Raw genomic sequence first — 25,761 nt, 5'->3', positions numbered from 1 at the left:
TGAAAGCTATAACTGTTATAACTAGTTTTTGCACCCTTTCAGGATGCCATGTCATTCAATAAGTTCAATGTTTTCCATTGGCATATTGTGGATGATCCATCTTTTCCATACCAAAGTATCACCTTTCCTGAGCTGAGTGAACAGGTTAGTAAGGAGACATTCCAATATCACTCTATAAATTAACTTCGTGCATATAAGGTAACTTGGGAAACAGTGCAATAACATACAAAAATTGTGGGAAGTTGAAAGTAAATTTGGTGCATTGTGACCCATATCAGTTAAACTTTAAAACAATTAATAATTGCACTGAACTATTTCTGCAGTATGCAGTTTGATGCTCAAAACTGCATACACCAAATGTAAATTTCATTATTACACTTTGATTCTACAAAGGTGTAGCAGAAGCACTAACATTTTCAGTTATCACTTAAACTTTTTAATGGGGGGGGAGGGAAGAACCATAATTCTTTGGGATACTATCAATTACTATGGTGAAATGGCTTAAAGTGTAAACATCAATTTCTTTGATTAATTTAACCTTTTTTAAAAATATGATAGAACAATTTTTGTTAACTTGTTGGAAATTAACATTGAATCCAAAATTGGCTTTGGTGCAACAGTTAATTTGGTTGAATTCCAGGGAATTTAAGAACCAGTTGGCTTGCAAATCTTGGGCTCTTCAAGTCTTTCTGGTCCTACAAAAAAAGGAATAAACCTCCAGGCCTCCAGCCTGTCTTCTATCCAGTATTATCAATGCTTGCCTCAATTGTGCTAGTTCACTATAACTTTAAATTCCTCATTTCAATATCTATCTATCTACACTAAACATTTATAATAGTATGGCTTCCACTGCCTTTTGGGCTAGAGAATTCCAAAGATTCACCACCCGGGGGGGGGGAGGGGGAGGAACTTGTACACCTTGTTTAAAAGTGGCTGGCACCCTTGTAATAATGAGCCCTTTGTAAGTTATCTGCTGCTCAGTGAAGGGTATTGAAGGAACAAGAGAGTGCAAATGGATTACAACTGAGTTCAATGTGACTAAGTGTTTGAGGATAAAGGGATTGGAAATGGAGGAAACAATTTGGGTGAATAAGGTCAATCCTGATCTGAAAGATGATATAGAAAACTGGAATGGAATGTATTTGTTTGTGTGTATTTGGGATTTGGTACTAACATTGTAAGGACTCATTTCAAATGTAATTATAATCAAAGTCTGCAGATGCTAGAAACCAAATGCATCACAAAATGGTGGAGGAACTTGGCCAATCAGGCAGCCACTATGGAAATGAATGAACAGTCAATGTTTTGGCCCGAGACCCTCCTTCAGGACTGGAGGTTGGGGGGGGGGGGGTGGGGAGAGATGTATCAGAATAAAAAGGTGGGGGGAGGGGAAAGGGGCTAGCTGGAAGGTGATGGGTGAAGCTGGCTAGGTAGGAAAGGTGAAGGGCTGGAGAAGAGGGGATCTGATAGGGGAGAGTGGACCATAGGAGAAAAGGGGAGGGTCCAGGGAGGAATAATAGGCAGGTGAAGAGTTAAAGGTCAGAGCAAGGAATGGGGCTGGGAATTTCAGTTACTGGAAGTAGAAATCTGTATTCATACTGTAAGGTTGGAGGTTACCAAGGTAGAATACAAGGTGTTGCTCCTCCACCCTGAAGGTGGCCTCCTCTTGCAACAAGGAGACCATGGACTGACCCATTGGAATTGGAATGGGAATTGGCATTAAAATATTTGGCCACCAGAAAGTCCCCCTTGTGGTGAATGGTGTGGAAGTGCTCAACAATTCCGTCCCCTATTTACAAGAAGTCTCACTATTGTAGAGGAAGCTGCATCGATGACCCCAGCAGACTCACAGGTGAAATGTTGCCTGACCTGGGAGGACTTTGGGGCCCTGAATTGGGGTGAGGAAGGAGGTGTATGGGCACCTGTAGCACTTGGGCCACTTGCAGGGATGTGCCTGGAGGGAAATTAGTGGGGAGGAATGAATGGATAAGGGAGTCACAGAGGAAGCACTCCCTATGGAAAGCAGGGAAGGAGGGAAAGATGTTTAATAGTAGGGTCCCTTTGGAGATGGCAGAGGTTGTAGAGAATGTGTTGGATGCAGAGATTGATGGGGTGGTAGGTAAAGATGAGGAAGTTTTATCATATTAAGACAGTGGGAAGATGGGTTGAGTGTGGCTGCAAGGGAAGTGGGGGAGGTGTGGGTGAGGGCAGCATCAATGGTAGAGGGAGGGGAAACTCTGATGTCCTGGAATGGAAAGCTGCATCCTGGGAACAGCTGCAGCAGAGGCAAAGAAACTGGGAAAAGGGAATAGGTTTTCATTTTTTTAACAAGAGATGGGGTGGGAAGAGGTATAGTTGAGATAACCCTGGAAATCAGTAGTTTTTAGCCAACAGTTTGTCTCCAGAAATCGAAAGGGGTGGGAGGTGTCTGAGATGAACCAAGTGAATTTCAGAGGCAAAGTTGATGAAATTTACAAGTTCAACTTGGGTGCATGAAGCAAAGCTAATGCAGTCAATGTAGTGGAGGAAAAGTTGTGGAGTATAACTGGGGAAGACTTCAAACTTTGGACTTTTCTAGACTTGGCAGCATCTCTCCAACTTTGGTAATGGCTCTCTACCCAGAAATCTCTGACCACCTCTGAGATCACCTTAGTTTATTTTGCAGATGTCTGGGAAATGGATAATACATTCCCCTTTTCTCTCAATGGAAGTAAGCGGTATGGGTTAGTTGTTTGCAGTGGTGTGGGTAATTACAAAAGTTCTCTGTTTGGGTCAGTGATCTTTGTGTTGCACATAACATAATTAGCTTGGCATGTACAATGAATATTGTTTGTTTTTATTTTCCAATTCCTTATACCCAATTATTATAGCAGACTGTTTTCAAATGAGTTAAATTACTGAACTAAAAATATCAAATACTACTATCTAGATAATGATTATTTTATTGAAGCAAAATCAAATTTTTTACCTTTTGTAGGGTGCATATCACCCAGTCTCTCATATTTATACATTGAAAGATGTCAAGACAGTTATTGAATATGCCCGTGAGAGAGGAATTCGGGTCGTTCCAGAGTTTGACACTCCAGGGCACACTCAGTCTTGGAAAGGTGAGTAACAGCTTTTGTTGCCCTTCACTGCCATTGCCATCTCCTCCTTTTGCAGGCCTTTGGCCTGGCAGGTGTCTTGTTTCCCCCTGCAGTTGTCAGTGACTAAGCCTAATGTGGGAGCTGCAGTTTATTTTGTGGATGGGGGAAAGGAGATGCCTGCTAGAGCAGATGAACAGATAAGGGCATGCTACTACCCACCCATTTTCAGCTGTGTTTTTCTCTGCTTGATGGATGAACACTAGTTTTCAACCATCCTGACTATCACTTTAAGCTCTTGTGTTCCAGGGATTTAAATCTATGGAAATGTTGCCTTTTTTCCAGGAAAGCTTAGACCATTCTTGTATTTTTCCTGCCAATCTGCCTATCTGTCTTTCATGAACCTTGGAATAGTAATCATTTCGGGAGCTTGATATTGGGCATGACGTTCATGGTTTGTCCCTTGAATCAGGTTAGTTAATGCAGCAGAGCTGTTGATATTCTCAGGTGGTGCTATTGGTTTACTTATAATGAGTTGAAAGAATTTTGTGACAGCTACAATCATACTAGTTAAATGCCTTGGTGCTTGCTGCAGGGTATATTTAAGTTTAGGAAGATGTAAATATCTGCAGCCCAGTAGAGTTTGTCAGATCAGTGAATTCTATAAACAAGGGAAAATCTGCAGATGTTGAAAATCAAAGCAACAAACAAAATGCCAGAGGATCTCAGCAGGCCATGCAGCATCTGTGGAAAAGAATAAACAGGTGACATCTCAGACAGAGACCCTTCATTGGGACCCAAAACATTGACTGTTAGCCTTTTCCATAGGTGTGGCCGGGCCTGCTGCGTTCCTCTAGCATTTTATGTGTTCAGTGAATTCTGTCTTCATTTGCACTTCAATTTGTGTTGTCATATTGAAGATGGTGAATGTCATTAAGAAATGGTTCCTGATTTATGGGAAAGAATCCATATTTGCACAATGCTCCTACTACAATAGATTTGATTTATTAGACTACTTGTGGATGTTGAGTTCAAAACTAATTCTTCATGCTTCAGTAAAAGTCAAAAGCTTGATCTGCCTCACTATAAATGTGAACATATGCATACTGAGTCTTGAACACCAAGGCTTGGATGACCTTGATTCCCTTGTGCAGTTACTGATGTTACGTACCCCGTAACTGGGTAACTTACCAGCAAAGATAGAGAGGTCGGTTGAAGTCTGATGTCACTATTTTCAAATGTTTTTATTTATAAAGGGGCACAAAAGTAAGGTTAATACAAACATTCAGATAATGCACGTCGTCAATACTCGATCTAAAGCGCGGGTATAGTAATGATCATTATTAAGAAGTGAGCTCTACTGTTTAGGGGTTAATATATTGTCCGTTGGAAATATAAAAGTCACTCAGAAGTCTGCAGGCTTCAGCCTTTTGCGAATTGCTGGGTTTCACGTGGGGCGACCGAGAGAGAGAGAGAGAGAGAGATTGGGGAGAAGAGGAAAAACTTGCCGGGTCTTTATGAAGCTTCCGTGGAATCAGGGGAGTGTTGGTTTCCTCTCCCTGATGTTAGTTAAAAGCGGTTTTCCATGATTCCAGCCACAAATTCCAATCCCGGAATCTAACGCACGTGGCTTCCTTCAAAATGGCTTCCCGCTACTGCGGGATCACTCTCGTGTCTTCTTGGTGCGTCTGAAGGGGCTGTCCCCCTTAGACCCTCCTTTATACTTCCTCACGGGGTCGCAGGTGTCAATCAGGTTGGGATGATGCAATCTCTCTCTCAACCAGCCCACCTTGCCCGAGGGCTTTTCACGTGGTCTCCATGAGACAATAGTCACTATCGCCTTATTTTGCATCCTGGGTGGAACGTGCAATTTGGCACATTTCTCTCTCTCCTCCTGGGTCTACTGACCCCCCCCCTCGACGGGTGCTCTTGCAATTCTCACAAAGGAGGGGGCTGGGATCATAACACCTCCCCTTTTAAAACGTTTTTACCAGCGGTACACAGTGGTACACAGTCTTACAGGATTTTTGAATCTAACACAATACACAAGTTTTTCTTTTCAGAGTACTACCGTTATACATTCAAGTGAGTATCTAAATAGTTAACGATTACAGTGTCCCTTTCTTTAATATCTTAACATCGCGTACCGTACTAAAGTCTTGTAGCATCAGACTTCAATTCAATAACCACCTATTTATTTTTTAAGCAACAAAACTAAGGAGGTGTGACCTTAGCTTAGGTGCATTTACAAAAGTTTATGCAAATACTAATCGTTTCAGTCGTTTTACTTAACTGGCAGGTCTCCAAAGGGGCTGTCCTTATTATTTACAGGCTTTGGCGCAAACCCGTTCAACCTGCTTGGCTGTTTAACAATGGCATCCCCATCTTGGACACACTCAAATGGGACATTGGCCTCTTCCAGGCTTTCAACACCCGTACCTTTTTCAAATTCTAACTTCCCCCGATCCTCTCAGTTACTCTCTGGGCAGCTCCCACCCGGGGAAGGCGCAACCCTGCAAGCTGAAACAACCTCCTTGGCCTTTTCAGCAGACTCCTTCGAGGCAAGGGTACCCTTTCCATCTAGGACTGCCCTCCTCTCATTATCAGGAACACCTTTAGAACTCTCAAGTTCTTCAAACAACTTTGCCAAACCAGACAGATCATCCATGTCCAACTCTGGACCATTTAACAGCTTTATCTGTTTCTCATCTTTATTTCCTACCTTTAGGACCTTTCTCTTCGCTAAGGGCAGATCTGTCTCCTCTCCCTTACCCCCTTTCACTTTACTACTCCTCGTCTTACCACCCTCTAAACCCTCATGGCACAGGGTCAGCAAAGACGCCAAATCAAAACTGGCCAGATTTAAACTGCTCTCGTTCTCAGCTGCCTCTCTCGACATGCTGCGAGTGACCGCGCCTGCGAGATAGTCCTTGGGCACTAGGGGCGGGGCCACCACACTCGCCGGTCGGCAGGTTGGCAGCATTTCTGACCAAACCTTACCCCTGCTAAGTCGTTCCCCAGCAGGATGTCCACGTCAGCTCTCGGGAATTCTGATGGCACCCCTATTTCAACTGATCCATACATCAGCTCACAGTCCAGAATGACTTTATGTAAGGACACCATTTCTATCCTTTTATTTATTCCTTCCACCTTTACCATGCCCATTTTCTGACCAAATTCTAGTACCTTACTGCTGATCAGAGACAGCTCTGCTCCCGTGTCTCTCTGGATTCGTACGGGAACTGGTGTGTCTCCCTCCGTCACAGACACGGTTCCGTGTGACTGACAACTCTGAGCCTTCTCGTACTCTGTCTACCCTCAGTTCTCTGGTCGACTTACTGATTACCACGGCACACCCGATAGGGACTGCGGCTTTCCCTCTTCCTATCTCTTTCCTCGGAGCAAAGCATCGAGATGCAATATGCCCCTCCTTTCCACAATTAAAACAGGTCAAACCCAGAAACCTCTGGCTGTCTTGCCTTTCCCCCTCAACCTTACCGCTAGCTCCCGGTGGGACCTCTGCCTCACTCGTCGGACTTTCTCGATCGTTCCCACGTGGGGAACTTTATTTGAGGAAGTCTTTGTCTTGTGGTTTAGGACATATTCGTCCGCAAACCTAGCAGATTCTGAAATGGACTTATCCGGCTTCTCATTCAGATACATCCGGATCTCCTCCGGAACACAACTTTTAAATTCCTCAATCAAAAGTAACTCCCTGAGACGTCCATAATCCTCGTCCACCCCTTCCGCGGTGCACCAACGGTCCAAGAGCACCCCCTTCTCATGGGCTAGCTCGGTATATGTTTGATTCCACCCTTTCCTTAAATTTCTAAACTTTTGTCTATAGGCCTCAGGTACCAACTCGTAAGTCCGGAGAATGGCCTCCTTCAGCATAATTCTCCGCGTCTCCCTCCTCCAGGGACAATGCCGCATATGCTCGTTGGGCCTTCCCCTTTAACACACTTTGTAACAACGCCACCCACTGCTCTTTTGGCCACTTCTGATTTACTGCCACCTTTTCAAAAAGCAAGAAATAACTATCGACATGTCTCCTCGAACGGGGACACCAATCTCAACTCCCTACTAACATTAAACCACTCCGCTTGGTCTAACCCTTGATCTCTTCGCTCGTTCCTCATCTTCTCAATTTCCCAGTCATGTTGCCTCTGTTTCTCTTTCTCGGCCCGTTCCCTCTCTTTCTCGACTGCTTCTAGCTCCTTTAGCTGAATTTCATGCCGTCTTTGCCTCTCAGCCGCTTCCAGCTCTTTTAACTTAATTTCATGTTCCAACCTTAATTTCTCCACCACTAACTGAACCGTCCCACTTGATGGTACCTTTTCAGGGATATCTTCCAATTCCTCATCTTCAAACACATTCTTCCCAATGTAATACTGAGTTATGGCCCTTCGCACCTCCTGCTTTTTCATGGACGACCTCACTTCTGTGAGGTTCAACCCCTTCACTAAATTTAACAAGTCTGATTTGGTGGCTGCCTCTAGCGCCCCCAACAGTTGGGTTTTTCATAAATTCACCCACGTCCATCTTTACTGGTTTCCCGTCTGGCTACCCGCTTGATTCAACTAGATTCAAGTTTTGGACTTACAAGCCCGATTCACTGGCCTCCCAATTTGGTGTCAAATCCTGAGACGAGAAACCCAAGTTGTTACGTATCCCGTAACTGGATAACTTACCAGCAAAGATAGAGAGGTCATTCAAACCTTTTTATTTATAAAGGGGCACAAAAGTAAGGTTAATACAAACATTCAGATAATGCACGTCGTCAATACTAGATCTAAAGCGCGGGTATAGTAATAATCATCATTAAGAAGTGAGCTCTACTGTTGTCTAGGGGTTAATATATTGTCCGTTGGAAATATAAAAGTCACTCAGAAGTCTGCAGGCTTCAGCCTTTTGGGAATCGCTGGGTTTCACGTGGGGCGACCGAGAGAGAGAGATTGGGGAGAAGAGGAAAAACTTGCCGGGTCTTTATGAAGCTTCTGTGGAATCAGGGGAGCATTGGTTCCCTCTCCCTGATGTTAGTTAAAAGCGGTTTTCCATGATTCCAGCCACAAATTCCAATCCCGGAATCTAACGCACATGGCTTCCTTCAAAATGGCTTCCCGCTACTGCGGGATCACACTCGTGTCTTCTTGGTGCATCTGAAGGGGCTGTCCCCCTTAGACCCTCCTTTATACTTCTTCACGGGGTCGCAGGTGTCAATCAGGTTGGGATGATGCAATCTTTCTCTCAACCAGCCCATCTTGCCCGAGGGCTTTTCACGTGGTCTCCATGAGACAATCGTCACTGTCGCCTTATTTTGCATCCCGGGTGGAACGTGCAATTCAGCACATTTCTCTCTCTCCCACTTCCTGGTCTACTGACCCCCCCAATGGGTGCTCTTGTGATTCTTACAAAGGAGGGAGCTAGGATCATAACACTGAAGACTGGCTTCTCATTAGAGGGTTGGCTGTGGTCCTACAGGAGGTGCAATACTGTAATGAAAAAATACTGAAGTAATTTGAACATAGCCTTATTTGATTGAGATTTGCGTAGCTGTTTTAGACCTGTTGATTAGGACTGTGGTTTGCATGTGATCATGAATCAAATGTAAAGTGGTAACTGTCTGTGGAGTGGAATTTGATGACTGTTTCAATCCCTCATGGGGCTGGACTGCTTGTCCAATCCATTGATCGTGCATATTTGTAAATACAGTACAAATGGATTATTTGAATTGAGCTTTTAATGAAGTTGAAGTAAAAGCAAATTGATAATGCCTTGATTCTGTCAAGTTTGTACTGACAATTGTGCACTTTGTCTTTCCATTTTCCTATAACATTGTAAGCTTGTTGCACTTCCAGACTCTTGCTGTTGGCAGACTTGCCATAAGCTCATAGGTTTTAAACTTTGGAGCTTTCCTCCTCAAGCAGTTCTATCTTCACTCCTTTTACATGCTTCTTAAAATATTTAGCTAACTTCCTTTCATCTAATGTTTCACTTTTTCAGTAATGTTCCCTTTAAGTTTTATTACTGCCTAAGGTAGTATTGAATCTAATTACTATATTACAGGCATTTAGACACTTGAATAGGGAAGGAAATAAAAACACAGAATGCTGGCAGAACTCAGCAGGCCAGACAGCATCTATGGGAGGAAGTAGTGACAATGTTTCGGGCCGAAACCCTTCATCAGGTTTCCCTCCTTCGGGTTTCGGCCCGAAACATCGTCACTACGTCCTCCCATAGATGCTGTCCAGCCTGCTGAGTTCTGCCAGCATTTTGTGTTTTTATTTATTTCCAGCATCTGCAGATTCACTCATGTGCCTTTGAACAGGGAAGGATGTGGCCCTTAATAGGAAAAGGGAATACAGTCAGCCCTCAGCCGCGGGTTCTGCATGCGCTAATTCAACCAACCACGGATTGGGGAAAACCTGGAAATTCTCTCTCCAGCACTTGTTGTTTTAGCATGTACAGACTTTTTGTCATTATTCCCTAAACAATACAGTATAACAACTATCTACATAGCATTTACATTGTATTAGGTATTATAAGCAATCTCGAGATGATTTAAAGTATATGGGAGGATGTGCATAGGTTACCACAGATCAGGAATAAAAAACAAAAGTTCTCTTAGTCGGAACAGGTACATCTGGTATTTAGCGTCAGTTAATCAAACGTTTGCCTTGGTATATAGTATATATTTTACCTTTCAATGCATATAAAACACTTAAACGTATGTATTTCAATAATTAAACCATTGTGTTGCTTAGTAATAATTGTAGCTTTCAATGGGGTAGGACCTTCACATGCTCCATTATTCTCACTTTATCCTTTAAAATTTTTCTGATCGTTGACCGACAGTAGCCTAACACTTTTCTAATGACCGATTCCGATTGCTTTAATATTTCAACTTTATTTTCAATTGTGATCGTTTTTCAGAACAGAAACACTGCGGGCGGTGGATCCTGAGCTCTGCCGGGTCCTAAAGTCCACCAACTTGAGCATCCACGTTTTTTGGTATCTGTTGGGGGGGGGGGGGGTGGCCCTGGATCCAATCCCCCATGGATAGGGAGGGCCAACTGTATGTGTTGATGGGCAAAAGTTCATCATAAATCTGATGGGTGAAAAGACCTGTTTCTGTGCTGCGTCTTTCTATAAACGTTCATCGTGATCGAGATGCAATTTGGACTGTGATTGGACAGTATGCAATTGTACAGTCATTGTAATTCTAAACCATTTTTCTAAAGAGTTTTGGCTCTTGATGCTGATGATATCTGGAGAAACTTTTCCATTGTTGCCATTTAAACTCCAAACCCCTTGGCTGCCCATGACACTTTTCAATCCAAGCCATATCATTAACACCAATGAACACCTTTTGGATTTGCGTTCAAGTTAAAAGTAGATCTAGCTATTTTAGAACTTTGCTTTTAACTTTCAGGAAACAATTCGTACTTTAAAATTATAATTTTGTGCATGAATTCTTTGGGGATTGGGACTAGTCATCAGAAATGTTTAGCCTGCCCTTAAAGCCTACTCTGCAGTCTAAGCATACATTTGGTTATAGGAATTTGTAATCTTCAGGCAGATAAAGAAAAGTTTGGATTGTTACGTTTGTCCAAAGCAACATAGAAAGACTTTTGCTGTAGAACTGGCTGGTTTTCTTTGTATGCAATTCTTTTTTTCAGCAATCAACTTAAGTAAATATATTAAATTAAGATATTAAAAGTAGAACTGTAGCATTAGAAATATTGCATAGCTAAATGAATGTGATTCTGACCCTGTTACACATTTCCCTACTCTTCTCACTAGGTCAAAGCAACCTCCTTACTCCTTGTTATAATGGTGAGGAGCCTTCTGGGAAATTTGGACCTGTAAATCCTATGTTAAATACAACCTATGATTTTATGAATCAATTCTTCAAAGAGATCAGCTGGGTGTTCCCGGATGCCTATATTCATTTGGGAGGTGATGAAGTTGATTTTACATGTTGGTATGTAGAACTTGCCATTTCCTGCATTAGATTCAACATTTTATATTATCCATACCTGATACTGTAGTTGAATGACCAGTTACTTCATAAAGCATGTGGGTTTTAATGCAGTCAAAACAGTAAATCAAATGAGTAGACTCTATAATACAGCGGTTGTGATTTATTCATTTGCATATAGTCAGATTTGAGATCAGAAATCTTACTGATAGACTACAGCAATATTTGTAACTGATGCATTATTGAGCATAATGTGGATAAAGCACTTGTGGAAGGTCAGAGTTTTTGACCATGAATGGTGCCATGATAAAAACATTAAGTGACACTTTTGAACTTTATCACTGGGGTCATTCTGTACTCGGTGGTCCAGTCTTCATAATCTGAAACTAACAGTGTACCATCAAACACTGTAACTGTGCTTTGCTTAGCCGTTGGTAGCAACTTGTTTATCTTGTCTGGGTGCCATGTAGCTGCTACAGTGTGTGTACTCTTATCATTCAGGATAAACCTTGTACCAAATTCAGGATTATTATACCAAATTTGCCATCGACAATATCTACAGATAGCAGTTCTGTAAAAGCAGACTGTATATTTAAAAGAAAGTTGGATTATGTGTGGAAAATGATGCACTTTAGATGCATTTGCATAAACATGTGCAAATATGAAGCTGCATTTATGACTATTAGGTGTGCAAATGGAATTTGTTGAGTTGGTCCGAAAATACATTTGAGAACAAAACAATGTGTTGATACCTATTGAGTGTATTCAATCTCCTGTTTGTTAAATGGTATGTGTATATTAAGCATTTTGATTTAAATTGTACCTGTTTTAATCATTTCCTTTAGGAGATCAAATCCCATGATTACTAAGTTTATGAAAGAGAAAGGTTTTGGCAATGATTACAGGAAACTTGAATCTTTCTATGTCCAAAAGTAAGTATTTTTTAAGTATGACCTTTCTACTAATGGCTTGAATCCACATTCATGTCTTTATCATGTAATTAATATTTCTAGAAATAGACCATTTCATTGCAAAATCTTTTACATTGATCTTGTTTAACTGAAATTATTTGGGATATTAACTTGTCTGTATAATTTGAGGTGCTGCAGGCCAACAAGGTGTTTTTATAGTATTCTTAATCATGGTGCTCTTAATTGGCTCATTTACCTTCATCTTATACTAATTTCTTTGCTAGTATCTCCCTTCAGAATGCCTGTTAATTGTTCACTTAGTGCATTAAGCACACTTTTCCATTTGCTAGCTAAGCTTGGGAGATTCTTTCCTCAAATGTGACTGAATTCTCCACTCCTGTCTGGCATTTCCAGTTCCTTTCATTATTTCAGCTTTGTCAGTCCACACCAAATTGTGTAAAATGTGTATTTTAGGTGTTGAGTATGAAACAAGGACAGAGGGCATTTAAGAATGTGAAGATCTTGGTAACAAGATTTTGGAATGAGAATTGAATGTTTAAGAAAAATTATGGAAACAAAACTTTGATTTTTAACATTTTCAGAGGAAGAGGGTGAATGAAGAGAATAAAATTTAAGGGGGAATTAATTCAATTGAGACAGCTTTTTTCAGGATAATGTTATGCCTCTGGCTCCTTATAGTCAAGTACCTTTTGAATCTGGTGGGACACTTTAGAGGACTAAGTGCATTGCTGATGCCCATGAATTGACTTGTCCACTTGTGGCAATGCTTCATAACCCATAGTTTTAATGATTTCTGCAGTTTTATCTTAAATATTTCATAACTCGTTTTGAAATAGGTACATAATATTTTAGTGCATTACATTTCAGTTGTAGGTCCTCCCCAGCTTACAAATGCCAGACTTGTGTGCAGCTCATATGAATGAAAATATGGAAGACCAGCAAGATAGATTTGCTGCTGACAGGCATCTTGTGTTGGAATCTTGTGTTGGAATCAGCATCTGACTTGTCAACTGCTCAGGTTGAGCATTTCACAAGAATAGAACACTGTCCTGACATGCAGAGAGCTTGTATGGTCAGAATCAGGCTTACCACTGACATGTTGTTTTGCGGCAGCAGTACAATTCAATAATTAAAAATAATTACAATTAAATATTGAGCTCAAAAAGAGCAAAATAGGTTCTGTTCATGGGTGTCAGAAATTCGATGGTAGAGGTGGAGCTGTTACTAAAATGCTGTTCTTCAGGCTCCTGATAGTAACGAGAAGAGAGCATGTCCTGAATGGTCAAGTTCCTTAATGATGGATGCTCCCTTGAAGCACTGCCTTCTGAAGATGCCCGTGATAGTGGGGTGCTAGTGCCCATGATGGAGCTGGCTGTGTTTAAACCCACTCCACAGCATTTTTGATCCAAAGTTTTTTGTTGATTTATGGACATTATGATTTTAACTTTGCTTAGTTGAAAATCTGAATATTGAGCTATGATGTGCTGATTCAGAGCACCTTACAAGTGTGCCATTAGATCTTTCCTTTATATTTTTCCTTGTATAGTCTACTAATATTGGAAGATTTGTTTTGAGATAAACCACATTTGTGACCTCCATTAAACATGCTGACTTTGTTCATAACTTGCAGTATTCTAGATATTGTTGCAGCTAATATGAAGGGTTATATGGTCTGGCAGGAGGTCTTCGATAATGGAGTGAAGGTAAGTATGACTAGCTTAACTTGCATTTTATCAGACTTTCTAAGTTATAGTCCTGGGTTAAGTACTAGAATTTTAATGTTAAGTACCATGTACAATATGAAATTATTACTTTTGAGAATCTTGTATTCCATGATTTGCAGAGATTTCAACTTTGCTTGCTTTGATTAGCTTAAGCTTAATCAATATTTATAGCTTCTAACTGTCTTGCTCAATTGCTTGCTTTGCCTAGCTTCTAGTTTTTTTCATTATTTAATAGGCTAGAATAATTGGTTTGAAATCATGCTTCAATTTAGTTCATCAGTTGTGATATTTGAAATGGAGTAGGTTTTTGAAATCCTCATGCATCTTTCAAATGCATAAAGGGCTAATCTATAAAATGCCTATTTTAAAATGTGCAGATTTGCTTGTTAAACTGCAGTGCTGTTATGATTTTTGTCCTTCCACTGCCTACTGCTATCCTAGCTTTAAGCCTGAACATCTCCAGGATAGGCTAAAGCAATGTGGGGGGGGGGGGGGGGGGGGCGGGGCGGGGGAGACGGACACTGGTAATTTCTGGAGAACAAAGATTTCATTTTGCCTTTTAGTGCTTTTATTCAGTAAAGTCTCCAGTCTATTTTGCAAGAAGTCTGTTCTTTAAACTGGAAAACATGCTTGGGTTAAGAGTATAAAAAGGAAATGCAAAAGCTGTATTTAAATTTTTGGTCTAATTGGATGATAAGAATACTACTTTGATATTTTCATTCCTTTAATTTCTGAATAGCTTTGAAAGCTGGATACAGTAAAGCATTTTGAATTAGTGACAACTGTGGGGGGGAAAAATAAACTAATCTTGCAGCCCATGTTGGAGGATTATATAAGAATGAAAGGGTCTGGACACAATTGTTCAGTTCAATTTGTAAACCGACGATTGAAAGGCAAGTTATGTACTATACAAAGATTGGAGATGAAGATCAATACATAGCTGATCTAACACTCAACCATTTTAACATGTGGTTTAGATTAGATTAGATTCAACTTTGTCATTGTGCTGAGTACAGATACAAAGCCAAATGAAATGCAGTCAGCATCTAACCAGAAATGCAAAGAATAGTGTTTACAAAATAACTGCAAATAAAAAGTGCTACAGCACACAAGTATAAAAGTACTGAGACAGTACAATATGGGTCCAATACAGCTTAGTGCTTGGGTTTAAGCAAGTAGTCAGTATACATGTGTTGGATGAACAGTAATTAGTTCTAAAGAATGGGTTAAGATTTGTATGAAGGTGTTTTATAAAGAATCTCAGTTGATTCCAGAAACTTTGGGAGTATGGAGCAAATCTATGTTGGGCTAGTGACCTTGCCTGAACTGATCAAATTAGTTTGCCATTAAATGCTAAAACAATTTGTATAAGGAGCAATGCTAGACTTATTTGTAGATGAGCAACTGGGTGGCAAGTGCAATTTTATGTAGATGAAGAAAAGTGCAAATGTAGAATTGTCAGGGAGAGGGGAGTGTGAGGAGAGGAAGTGGTTGCCTGGTTTGAATATCATCTGAAGATAAAATAATTGAACTTAAATAAAAAAAAAACAACTATTTGATTTAGCCAACATTTTAATGAGTTTAATTTTTAAAAAAACAAAGCCAGAATTATAATAGTGGTGGTGATAGTATGCGCAGGAGTTGGGAGTAATGTATGAAGCTTTAATAATGACCATTTGATGGAATCATGAGCTTTGGAGCTAAGATCTACTGTAGAAGAAAAATATTTCTGGAACGGGTAATATCTTGGCATAGGAATACCTGTTAATGCAATTGAATCTGTATTGCAGAAGTTACCGTGCAGGAGAGCACGTTTACCTCAGACTGCAGCACTGTAATTTTTACCTGACCAAAACTTCAGTGTTCTACAGTAACAAACTAAGTGGTCCCTTCATTAAATAGATAAGCTTTAATGTACTAATTTTGATTTGGTCTTTAAACAAATTTAGATCCGAAATCACAACTGGCAGTAATAGACTTTAATTGTCATAACAATTAAAATTTTAAGCAATGCAGTCAATTTAGAACCGAATTCTTAGAATAGAATGAATTTTAAATGCTGTTGAGCAAAGCCCTATAACTCTAACAACCATAATATTTTGATTTTTTTGATCAACTTGGAGGGTGAAAGTAAAAACAAATGGTATACAAAAGGAACTCTGCTTTTGGAGCCTTTTTTGATAGAAGTACCTTGTTTGTAAACATTTGGCTTCACTCAATTATTTCTTCTTGCAGATTAAGCCAGACACTGTAGTTGAAGTGTGGCTGTCAAGCACTATGAAGGCAGAGCTATCTAAAGTAACGTTAGCTGGGTTCACAACCATCCTGGCAGCACCCTGGTACTTAGATTACATTAGCTATGGACAGGACTGGCAAAAGTACTATCAAGTTGAACCTCTCCATTTCAATGGTTGGTTGATTTCATTATTAATGAGAATGTCTGTCATTCTATTGGTACCTGACTCTGTCTATCAACAGATAACAGCTATTAAATTCCGTTTTCCTCTTTGGTACTCAATTGACACTATCCAATATTTACTAAAATTGTTTGCATTATTCTAATGCTTTTCTGCAGTGATTTATAATTGGGCTGTTTTATTTGCTGTGTGCTAGCGTGGGTGTATTGTTCAGATTTTCGCATGGATCTGCTGCATTCTGCACCAGTTGTGTACAAAACCCACATTTGATTACTTTGCATAGGTAGTGAAAACCTGTCTCTGCTTGGAAGCTCAATTTTGGATGCTTTTGTACTTTGAGAAACATCCAGGCTGGTTTCTCTGCAATTCTGATAGTGAAATTAAAGACTTGAAGTGGAAGGAGTTAAGAAGTTTACAAATATCTTAAGCAATTTTAATCAAAAATCCTGACTTCATTACTGTAGCTAGAATGTAATTGTGATGTGGTTTTTTCTTTATACTGTTTTCTGGATTTTAGCTGAAGCCAGACACCATTATTCATGTGTGGAAACGTGGCTACCAGAAGGAAATGGCTGCTGTAACAGCTGCTAAATATAAAGTTCTCCTGTCCTCTCCTTGGTACTTAAATGTTATTTCTTATGGTCAAGACTGGCAGAGGATTTACGAAGTGGAACCTAACAGCTTCAATGGTGTGTTTGAAGAAAGTTGACTGCCTTGAGCATTCATTTATGCTCGCCTAGATATTATTCTAATAAGTTGCAAACTTGAATGTTTTTAAAATATTGTCCTACAATGTTTTCAGCAATTTTGAGGGGAGTTAAGGCATGGGAACTCCTAATCTTGGCCAACAATTTAAATCTAATTAAATGAACAGATCTTGGAATGTATTGGAAAACAAATGCAATTTTCTGAAACTGTTCAGAATGTTAACTACAAAACTGAAGATTTTTACAAAAAGACTCAGTATTTCCTGTCCAGTCTAAATAACCTGATGTAGAACATAAAGCAGTTCAGGAACAGGTCTTTCAGCCCACTGTGTCTGCATTGACCATGATGCCAGTCTAAACTAATCCCTTCTGCCTGCACATGGTCTCGTATCCCTCTATTCCCTGCTTATGCATGTTTGTCTAATGAGTGTCTCAAACTTAAGAATTTGATTCAAGTCAAATGGGTAGAGGCAGCAGCTAGCACAAATATTTAGACGGATATCTGTAAAATTCTGAAATAAATTAAATCGAGATATTAAACAATCTACCTAATTTGAGTAATCAAAGGTCAGTATAGAGATTGGATACAGTTAAATTTCAAAGGAGTTGGGTCAAATGTAGGTCCAGTGGTGATTCAAGCAAAGGGTATGTTGGCTTTTATTACAAGAGGATCTGACTGCAGGAATGATAAACCTTATTATAATTGCATACATGATCTCCACGCCCATTAAAGGATGTACTTGTCATAGGGATCATGCAGCAAAGATTCATGAGATTGATTCCAAGATTGTGTTTTAATTGTACAAAGATGGTGAATAGATCAAGGATATATTCTCTAGAATTTAAAATGAAAGCTCTCAATGTACAATGTTTTTAAAGTGTGTGACAGCTCAAATGCTGGAATGTTTTCTATGGTGAGGAAAAGACTGCCCATGGGCAGCACATTAGTGTTGTAGTTAGCTCAACCCTTTACAGTTCAGGCGATCCAGGTTCATTTCCCAGTGCTGCCAGTAAGGCGTTTGTACTTTCTCCCTGTGACTGCGTGTGTTTGCTTCAGGTGCTCTAGTTTCCTCCCACAGTCCAAGCACTTGCTGGTTGGTAGGTTAATTGGTCATTGTAATTATTCATTGTCCTATGAATAATCTAGGATTAAGTCGGGAGATTGCTGGGCAGTGTGGTTTAAGGGCCTGTACTGCGCTGTAGCTCAAACAATAATTTTAGAACCAGGTGTAGACATTTTAGGACTAAGAGAAATTTCTTTAAGGGAGGATGAGCTTCAGAATTCTCCACCCAGAGCTATTGTTCAAAGTTGAGATTAATAGATATCTGAATAACAAGCAAGTTGAGAAATATGGAATAGTGCTGAAATATGTTGCAATAAATCAGCTTATTGGATTCTTAAATGTTGGTGTGGGCCTGAATGGTTGTGTTCTAGTTGTGTTCTTTAATCACTTCCTCAACTTGTAGAGTACAAAACAATCCAGCACAGGAACAGTTCTTCTACAATGTCTGCACTGATGATTCCGATCTTGCCTGATTTGATTTGCCAGTTCATGTGCCATCAGGGAGTACAAGAGCCAGAAGATCCATACTCAACATTTTGGGAACAGCTTCCTCCCCTCTGCTGTTTGATTTCTGAACAATCCATGAACACTACCTCACTATTCCTCTTTTGGACATTTTTATTGTAATTTGAAGTATTTTCTTTGCACTGTACTTCTGCCTCAAACAACAAATTTCATGATGTATGCAGGTGATAATAAATCTGATTCTATCTAAATGTTGCTTAAGCATTCTTGTGTGCATCCCTTCCCCTGGCAGCACGTATCTTCAAAACAATCATCTCATGTCTCCTTTTCAAACTCTCTCCTTACCTTAAGCCTATAACCTCTAGTATTCAGCATCTTACTTTCAGTAAACTGAATCTCAGAACTACTTTAGAATTGTGCCTCCTAATATTGCCTTATTCAATGTAACAGTTCACAACTTTTGGCATTAAATTAATCTGTTTCAGTCCAATCCACCAACTTGTCAGCATTCAGGACTGTTACTGTCCTCTTCACATCAACTCAAGCTCTTGCTCTTGTTCATATTTGGAGCTAGACTCCTATTATTCCTTTGCTACAGTAAAAAATTTTCTTATCCACAACTCTACTGGCCAGATAATTAGCATGCTAATCGTTGTTTCTGAACTCTATACGTTCTTGATCATTCCAAGTTGCCCACTAGCACTTCTTTCCTCTTCCCCCTCAAACCTTGAATCAGAATAGTTGGAGCCCATCCCTAATCTTTAAGCCAGTTTTGTTGTTGCCACAGCATTATAATGTGGATGGTTAATTATATCTGCTTCTCTAGAACACTTTAAAGGTTGTAGGCATATTAAACCTCCTTATAGTCTTGGTTTATACAGATGGAAGCTAGTCCATGTGACCCCTCCAGGCATTTATCCATATACCTGTTAAGTCCTTTAGACATTTATTATGCCTGCCTGTACAGCTTGTCATTCCATATGACAATTACTCTCTGGGGAAAGTTTCCCTTCTGATGCATTTTAATATTTTCCCTTCCATTGTAGCCTATGACCTCTAGTTATAAACTCTACAAATACTTGGGGATGTGGGTAGCCTGTGACCATCCAGATGATCTATCTCCCCCTCCCCTAATGATTTCATATAACTGCTACAAGCTCAACTCTTGGTCTCCCATGCTCTGGGGGTGGGAGTGGGGTTAGAAGTCGGTCTCTCCTTGTAGTTGGAACCCTCTATTACTGGCAATTTACTTGCAAATATTTTCTACAACCTTTCCAGCTTAATATCTTGCTATACTAAGTAATCAAAATTGTATACAGTCCTGTCCCACTAATGAGAGCTGTAACATGGCATCCCAACAGTACTTATTGGTCTGTCTGATTTGAGGCAAGCATGTTCAATGCTGGTCAGAACTGGTCTCTATGCCCCAGCAATCTAAAGGCTTACTTTCTGGTCTTTTTATTCTCAAAGAATGGCTTCTGTACCAAAAGTGTGTTTGGGTCATTGGGGCATTACAGAAATGGATGTGCACAAGGGGGACTTGTTGCTGTTAAGCTGTCAATGACAGTGTGGATGAGCTAAAATCCATGAGAAATGGAGTGTGAGCAATCACCTGGGGTGGGGGGGGGGATTTGCTTCAAGGTGAAAGTTTGGATCAGGGTTTTGAATGTTGGATGTTAACATGAAATGTAATGAAGTATGAAACAAAGTAAAATGTTGCTTATTTAACTTCAAACTATATGGTGCCCAGTTTTTCAATTACTTGAGTATCTAATCTAAATGTATGCGAGTTATTGGTGACAGGGTTTTATTAAAATTGCCCCAGGTAAATTGGGTCTCATTTCAATTTGGACTTTTCTGTTTGTAATCTTAAGGTTGAATCTATATACCATTCAAATTGTTAAATAGTTAAAATATAATTAAATATTTATGATATAATCTGGAATCGCTTTCCAAAAAGTGGATAATCTTGCGATGTCAATAATAAAAATGCGAAACCAAGATTGGGCGTGGTTATACTATATCCCAAAGTAACCATTTTCATTTCAACTCTAGGAACTCAGGCGCAGAAGAAGCTGGTGATTGGGGGAGAAGCTTGCCTCTGGGGAGAATTTGTTGATGCAACTAATCTTGCCTCACGTTTATGGTAGCAATTCTTAAACTGCATTCTTTAAGTGATTACATATGGACTTGTCATTTTATTTCATTTTCAAAAGGAATTTGAATTACATGTCCTTGTGTTAATACAAGTTTTTGACTATTCTGCTAAATAATTGGGTTTTAATTTTAATTTCTATTATGAATCCAGTTCCTTATTAAGCCACAGATTGTAGTATTTGTTATAGTTTAATCTAGCTGTTAGATTGCAACATTTTCTGCACCTGGTGTGTATCATAGGATTTTCAGTGGCTGTAAAGAATGTGGAAGCGCTGCTCTAAATCAGTCAGACTTTTGTGGATTTTAAGAACCTCCCCATGGATCAGAAGGTGTTCTTACACAGAAAAGACAACTTGCATGACGGTAGTGGAATCTAAATGTGATGAGGAAAAAATCGCAGTCAGCACAGTTAAGTTATATGGTGCTGTACTTGAGGTTATAACTAGCAAGATAGATGAGTGAAGTATTGCAAAGTTCATAGGTTCTATTTCAATGCCTTAATAGGAGACCTGACAATGTATCTTTTGGCTAAAGTTGGAATTGAAAGTAAGCTTTGTGAGTATGCAGAGGAGTTGCAAGGATGTGTTTGCTGTAGGGTAGTTGAAGAATCACAGTACTGTTCAGCAGAATAGTGTACACCTGAGGGTGCAAAACGATGTGCAATGGACCAATCTGGCATTGAGGTAATTACAGTCAAACAAAATGAGGACATTGATTAATGAGGACAAGATCCATAGGTTCTTGTGCAGTCTGAAACGAGAGGCATTAAAGTTGAAAATATAGCATGGAAGCAAGCTCAGTAGCCTGACGTAACCATATGGATCATTAAGCTTCCATTTGCACTAATACCGCTGTGAAATACAGCAGGTTAAATACATTTCTTCGTCAAAGAAAATGGGGAGGTTACCTCCCCCCCCCCCCCCCCCCCACCCCAAAAGAGTAGTTACAGAATGAAGTCATTTTCTTTAATGGATTTTGGCAGAATCATCAAAGACTTTCTGAAAGTCCAACGGGCAGCATATCCATCTTGTGCTAGCTGCAATCTCAGATTCATTAAACATTCCACAAAGCTGGTGTACATGGGATTCAGAAAGTAGTGTGAATTGAAGCTTGGTTACAGACAGAAAATCAGAGCTTATGATTATTTTGGCATTTGAATGATGTGACTTTAGTCAAGTATATGTATTTACAGAACTGGATGGCTGTTAAGACCACCTATATTTTCATCCAAATCATAAACATTGCCAATAAGAATGCCCCAACAGAACACTTGTCAGATTTCCAGTTAGGAGAAATAAACATTTTTGGAGTCATAACTACCATGCCTTTGACTTGGATGCATCATGACCCACTAATTATGTATAAAACTCTCTCCTATCTTCCAATTTTGAGCAAAATCTTTTGAGTTGCCTAAACCACAAGGTACCTAGTGCTTGGGTGTATAGGAAGCCTGTAACCTTGATGAAGCTTTCAGTTGTCCCAAGGGTATTGTACACTGAGAAGTGCTTTACTTAACAAGGCTTTTAAGGATGTAAATCTGACTTCGGCATACTCTTTTCAGCTGATGTCATGATCTTATTTGAGCAGAAGTTGAGTGCAATGTCAGCTTAATTAACCAAATATTGGTGAAACTATTTTTAGTTTCAACTGTCAAAAGAATGTCTAATTTGGAGCTATTTTCTATTAATGTCAGATTTGACTGCATCTTGGTCACAAGTCTTGCATTAAACTTTACTTCTTTGAAGGCCTCGGGCAAGTGCTGTAAGTGAGCGCCTTTGGAGCAGTGAAGAAACAAACAATCTGAATGATGCGTACAGAAGACTAACAAAACACCGGTGCCGCATGATCCAGTAAGAAACTCTTCTCTTCTCCCCCCTCCCCCCCCAAACTGAGTACCATGGATACTTTCTGTTTCTAGACTAGTGTGTAGATCCTAATGCATGTTTCAACTACAATTTTTTAAAGTAACTTAATGGATTGATTGCTATTGAAACATCAATGCTTCTGAGTTTTTAAACTTGAATGTTTTGATTTTTGTCTTGTAGACGGGGCGTAGCAGCTGAACCTCTGTTTATCGGCTATTGTGATCATGAATTCAAGGCCAAGAAAGAATTCAACTAAATTCAGATTTTCTCTTGGAGAAATATGCCAATATATCTTGATCTGAACAAACTTTAACTGCATTATTGAAATGGTGAATTTTAATGTAGACAAATGATACTTTGAACAAAAATATTTCTTTTAGAATGGGAAAATTTGTATAATTTTAATATTTTTATAACTTCTAAATTTGTTTACCTCTTTCTGGACCATGAACTTACTGTCTTTACAGCATGGTTACATTGACCGGAGTTGTAGAGCAGTACAGCATAGGCATAGCTGAGACCAACCCTTCAGTTCTGAGTTTCAGTCCACAATGAAATCTGCTTATTCATTTCCATAGATTCTTCCTGATCTGCTGAGTTCCTCCAGCATTCTGAATGTTACCCTGGATTTTCAGCATTGGCACTCTAGTTGTTGATGCAAGTCCATGTCATCCATAGTAACCAGCAAGCTGGTCCTGATTTCCTCTAAGCCCCACCCGTCCATATACTTATCCATGTGCTTCTTGAATGAAAACTATTGTACCTGCCTAAATTAGGTCTTGCAAGCTGGAAAATATAGTTCTATATATACACACCACTCTGCCTGGGGGCAAAAATGCCCCCCTGGTCCCTTTTTAAAATCTTGCTCTATCTAAATTGCTGCCTTATCAATGACATGTGCAACTGCAATATAACTGCCAGCATGCTAAACAAATGCTTTTTCACCACCTCATTCAACAAACTATGCACTGTACTTCCCAGTCATTCTGTCCCTTTACCCTATCTAGTTCCCTTCCATACATTGTACAAGTCCTATTCTGGTTTGAGTCTTCAAGATGTTATGTTACACTTGTCTGTATTGAAATCCACTGATCAACTTAATTGATCAAAATCTTCCTGTAATCCACAGTTGCCTTCATTATGAATACACCATCTAATTTTGTTATTGCCTAGTTGGTCTATTTTAGTGTTTCAAATTTTATATAGTTGAAATGATAACTTGTGTTTTGAGCTTTCTGCAGTGAAAATGTATCAATTATGCAAAGCCAACAAATGTGTGAAATGTTCACTTGGTTGAATAATCACAATAAAAGTTTTATTTCTTGACTGAAGTCTCATGCTGGTAATTGAGCAGCATTCATGAACATTTTGTACATGCTTCCATCAGAAATATTAATTGACAGTTGACTGGCATCTTGCAGTTCCTTGTACTTGGTTACAGACAACCTTATCACTTATAATGGGGGGGGGGGGGGTTGTGGGGAGAACCATAAAGAATATGGCAGATGGACAGATGTTTTCTTTGTATTCATAGCATTTAAGTTTTTGATCTCACTTTTAGCCATTAGGCTGCCCTTTAGCAGCAAAATCTAGGATGTTTCTGCGCATTTTTATTCTATACTGTATCTAATCCAAAAGAACCAGTTTTATGTGTCCTAGTTATTTGCTGGTCATGGGGTAGAAGGATCTAAAATGGTTTTTCTTGCATAAGTTTAAATAGATCCCCTCTTGTGCACTAAAAGTAGATCCTATCATGTCAGGACAAAACCATTGCCAGGTTGGACACCCTTGTACAGTTTGGAAGGTCTGGGAAAATCCAGACCTTGTAGCTAGACAGAAATCTAGAGCAAATGGGTTGCCCAAGTAAAAAAAATCTCAAACATCTGGATGTTCATGCACTTAATGTTAATGGTGAATTAACTTCAGATTGGTGAGGTGTGATTCTTCCTGAATCAATGAAAATGTTTGATTCAAGAATATTTACAAATAAAGGTACGGAGGTACTGCCTTATTAATAGCTCCTGCTTTCTTGTCAGCATGTTTTTAACTGAAGCAAGTTTGCTGCCAGACAGCCCAACATACAGATCAAAACAATCAGTATCTCATTTGGCACAATATTTTGAATTACTTATTGACATGTAAATTTAATACTTCTTCCCATGCTCTAAAAGCCTTTACTCAACTTGAAATCCAGGAGCTAAAATATGTGCTGAATTCAGTTTAAGCAGACTCTGGCTGAGGTGTTGTCAAATCAGGTTAAATAAAATGAGTGAATCAGCTTTTCACAAGTTATTTTAAAAGGAGTAAAACCTCGTGTTTGTCACAGATATTAGGCTGATAAATCATTAAAGCAGGTGCTTCCCATCACTAGCCTGGGCATAGAATATAAATGGAAGGAGTTATGCCAGACCAGTTTGAGTACAGCGTACAGGTTTGGTCACATTTCTTCCCCCGCTCCCTTTCCAAGCAAGGGCGGAAGAGATTTGAAGCTAAAATTGAGAAGCCTTGGAAAATCACCTGTTTGCCTTGCCTGTGTGATCAAAACCCAGGACACAAACTGGATGTTAATTTTGTGGACAGTTTGAGGGCAAATTTGGGGGGGGGGGGGATGATCTGAGTCTGGAGCTCTGAAGGGGGTAGAAGTTGAATCCTTTGTTGTATCATACTGGGATAATGTGGATGTTACTTGAAGTAGAATAACTTGTACATCTAAGGGTGAAAGGTGATCATAATTGAGTGACTTTTTCTTGACTGGCAGAAACGCCAGGCCAAATATTTTAGCAACACACAAAATGCTGGAGGAACTCAGCAAGTCAGGCAGCATCTATGGAAAAGAGTAAGAGTTGATGTTTCAGGCAGAGACCCTTCATCAGGACTGGAGAGAAAGATGATGTCAGAGTAAGAAGGTGGGAGAGAGGAGGAAGAATACAAGGTAGTGGGTAATAGGTGTAGAGAGCTGAAGTCTATTAGTGAAAGAGATGGGAGAAGGAGGATTCTGATAGAGGACCGAAAGCCATGGAAGAAAGGCAAGGGGGAGGAGCACAAGACAGGTAATGGACAGGTAAGGAGATGAGGTGAGATAAGGAAATGGGAATGGTGAAGGACAGTGGGGTTGGTTACCTGAACTTCAAGAAATCGATCCTCATGCCATCAGGTTGGAGGCTACCTGGACAGAATACAAGGTGTTGCTCCTCCACCTGTGAGCTGTTGGAGTCATCTACTGTACCCAGTGCTCCTAGTGTGACCTCCTGTATATTGGTGAGATGCGACATAGATGGGAGATCACTTCACCGAGCACCTGCACTCCATCCACCAAAAAAAAGTTTCTCCAGGTGGCTACCCATTTTAATTCTACTTCCCATTCTA

At 39.8% G+C, this 25,761-nt stretch overlaps 1 protein-coding gene across 2 annotated transcripts in view; it reads left to right on the top strand.

The window, feature by feature from the left end:
- Positions 1 to 23,721, top strand: part of hexb (hexosaminidase B (beta polypeptide)) — a 33,249-nt gene extending 9,528 nt beyond the window's left edge. Inside the window, exons 5-13 of one of the 2 annotated variants that reach the window (XM_059974550.1) lie at positions 43 to 144; positions 2,978 to 3,107; positions 10,887 to 11,067; positions 11,910 to 11,996; positions 13,627 to 13,699; positions 16,655 to 16,826; positions 20,429 to 20,519; positions 22,276 to 22,380; positions 22,576 to 23,721. In XM_059974550.1, coding sequence (XP_059830533.1) covers positions 43 to 144; positions 2,978 to 3,107; positions 10,887 to 11,067; positions 11,910 to 11,996; positions 13,627 to 13,699; positions 16,655 to 16,826; positions 20,429 to 20,519; positions 22,276 to 22,380; positions 22,576 to 22,651 — 1,017 coding nt within the window. In that variant the 3' untranslated portion in view covers positions 22,652 to 23,721. Of the gene's footprint in view, positions 1 to 42; positions 145 to 2,977; positions 3,108 to 10,886; positions 11,068 to 11,909; positions 11,997 to 13,626; positions 13,700 to 15,955; positions 16,131 to 16,654; positions 16,827 to 20,428; positions 20,520 to 22,275; positions 22,381 to 22,575 lie in introns of both variants that reach the window. The other variant, XM_059974549.1, reaches the window with a different exon arrangement.
- Positions 23,722 to 25,761: the final 2,040 nt, after the last annotated feature.

Source organism: Hypanus sabinus, chromosome 7 (assembly GCF_030144855.1).
Source record: "Hypanus sabinus isolate sHypSab1 chromosome 7, sHypSab1.hap1, whole genome shotgun sequence".
In the NCBI taxonomy this organism is placed as follows: Eukaryota; Metazoa; Chordata; class Chondrichthyes; order Myliobatiformes; family Dasyatidae; genus Hypanus; species Hypanus sabinus.
This window is presented reverse-complemented; position numbering and strand designations above follow the sequence as displayed.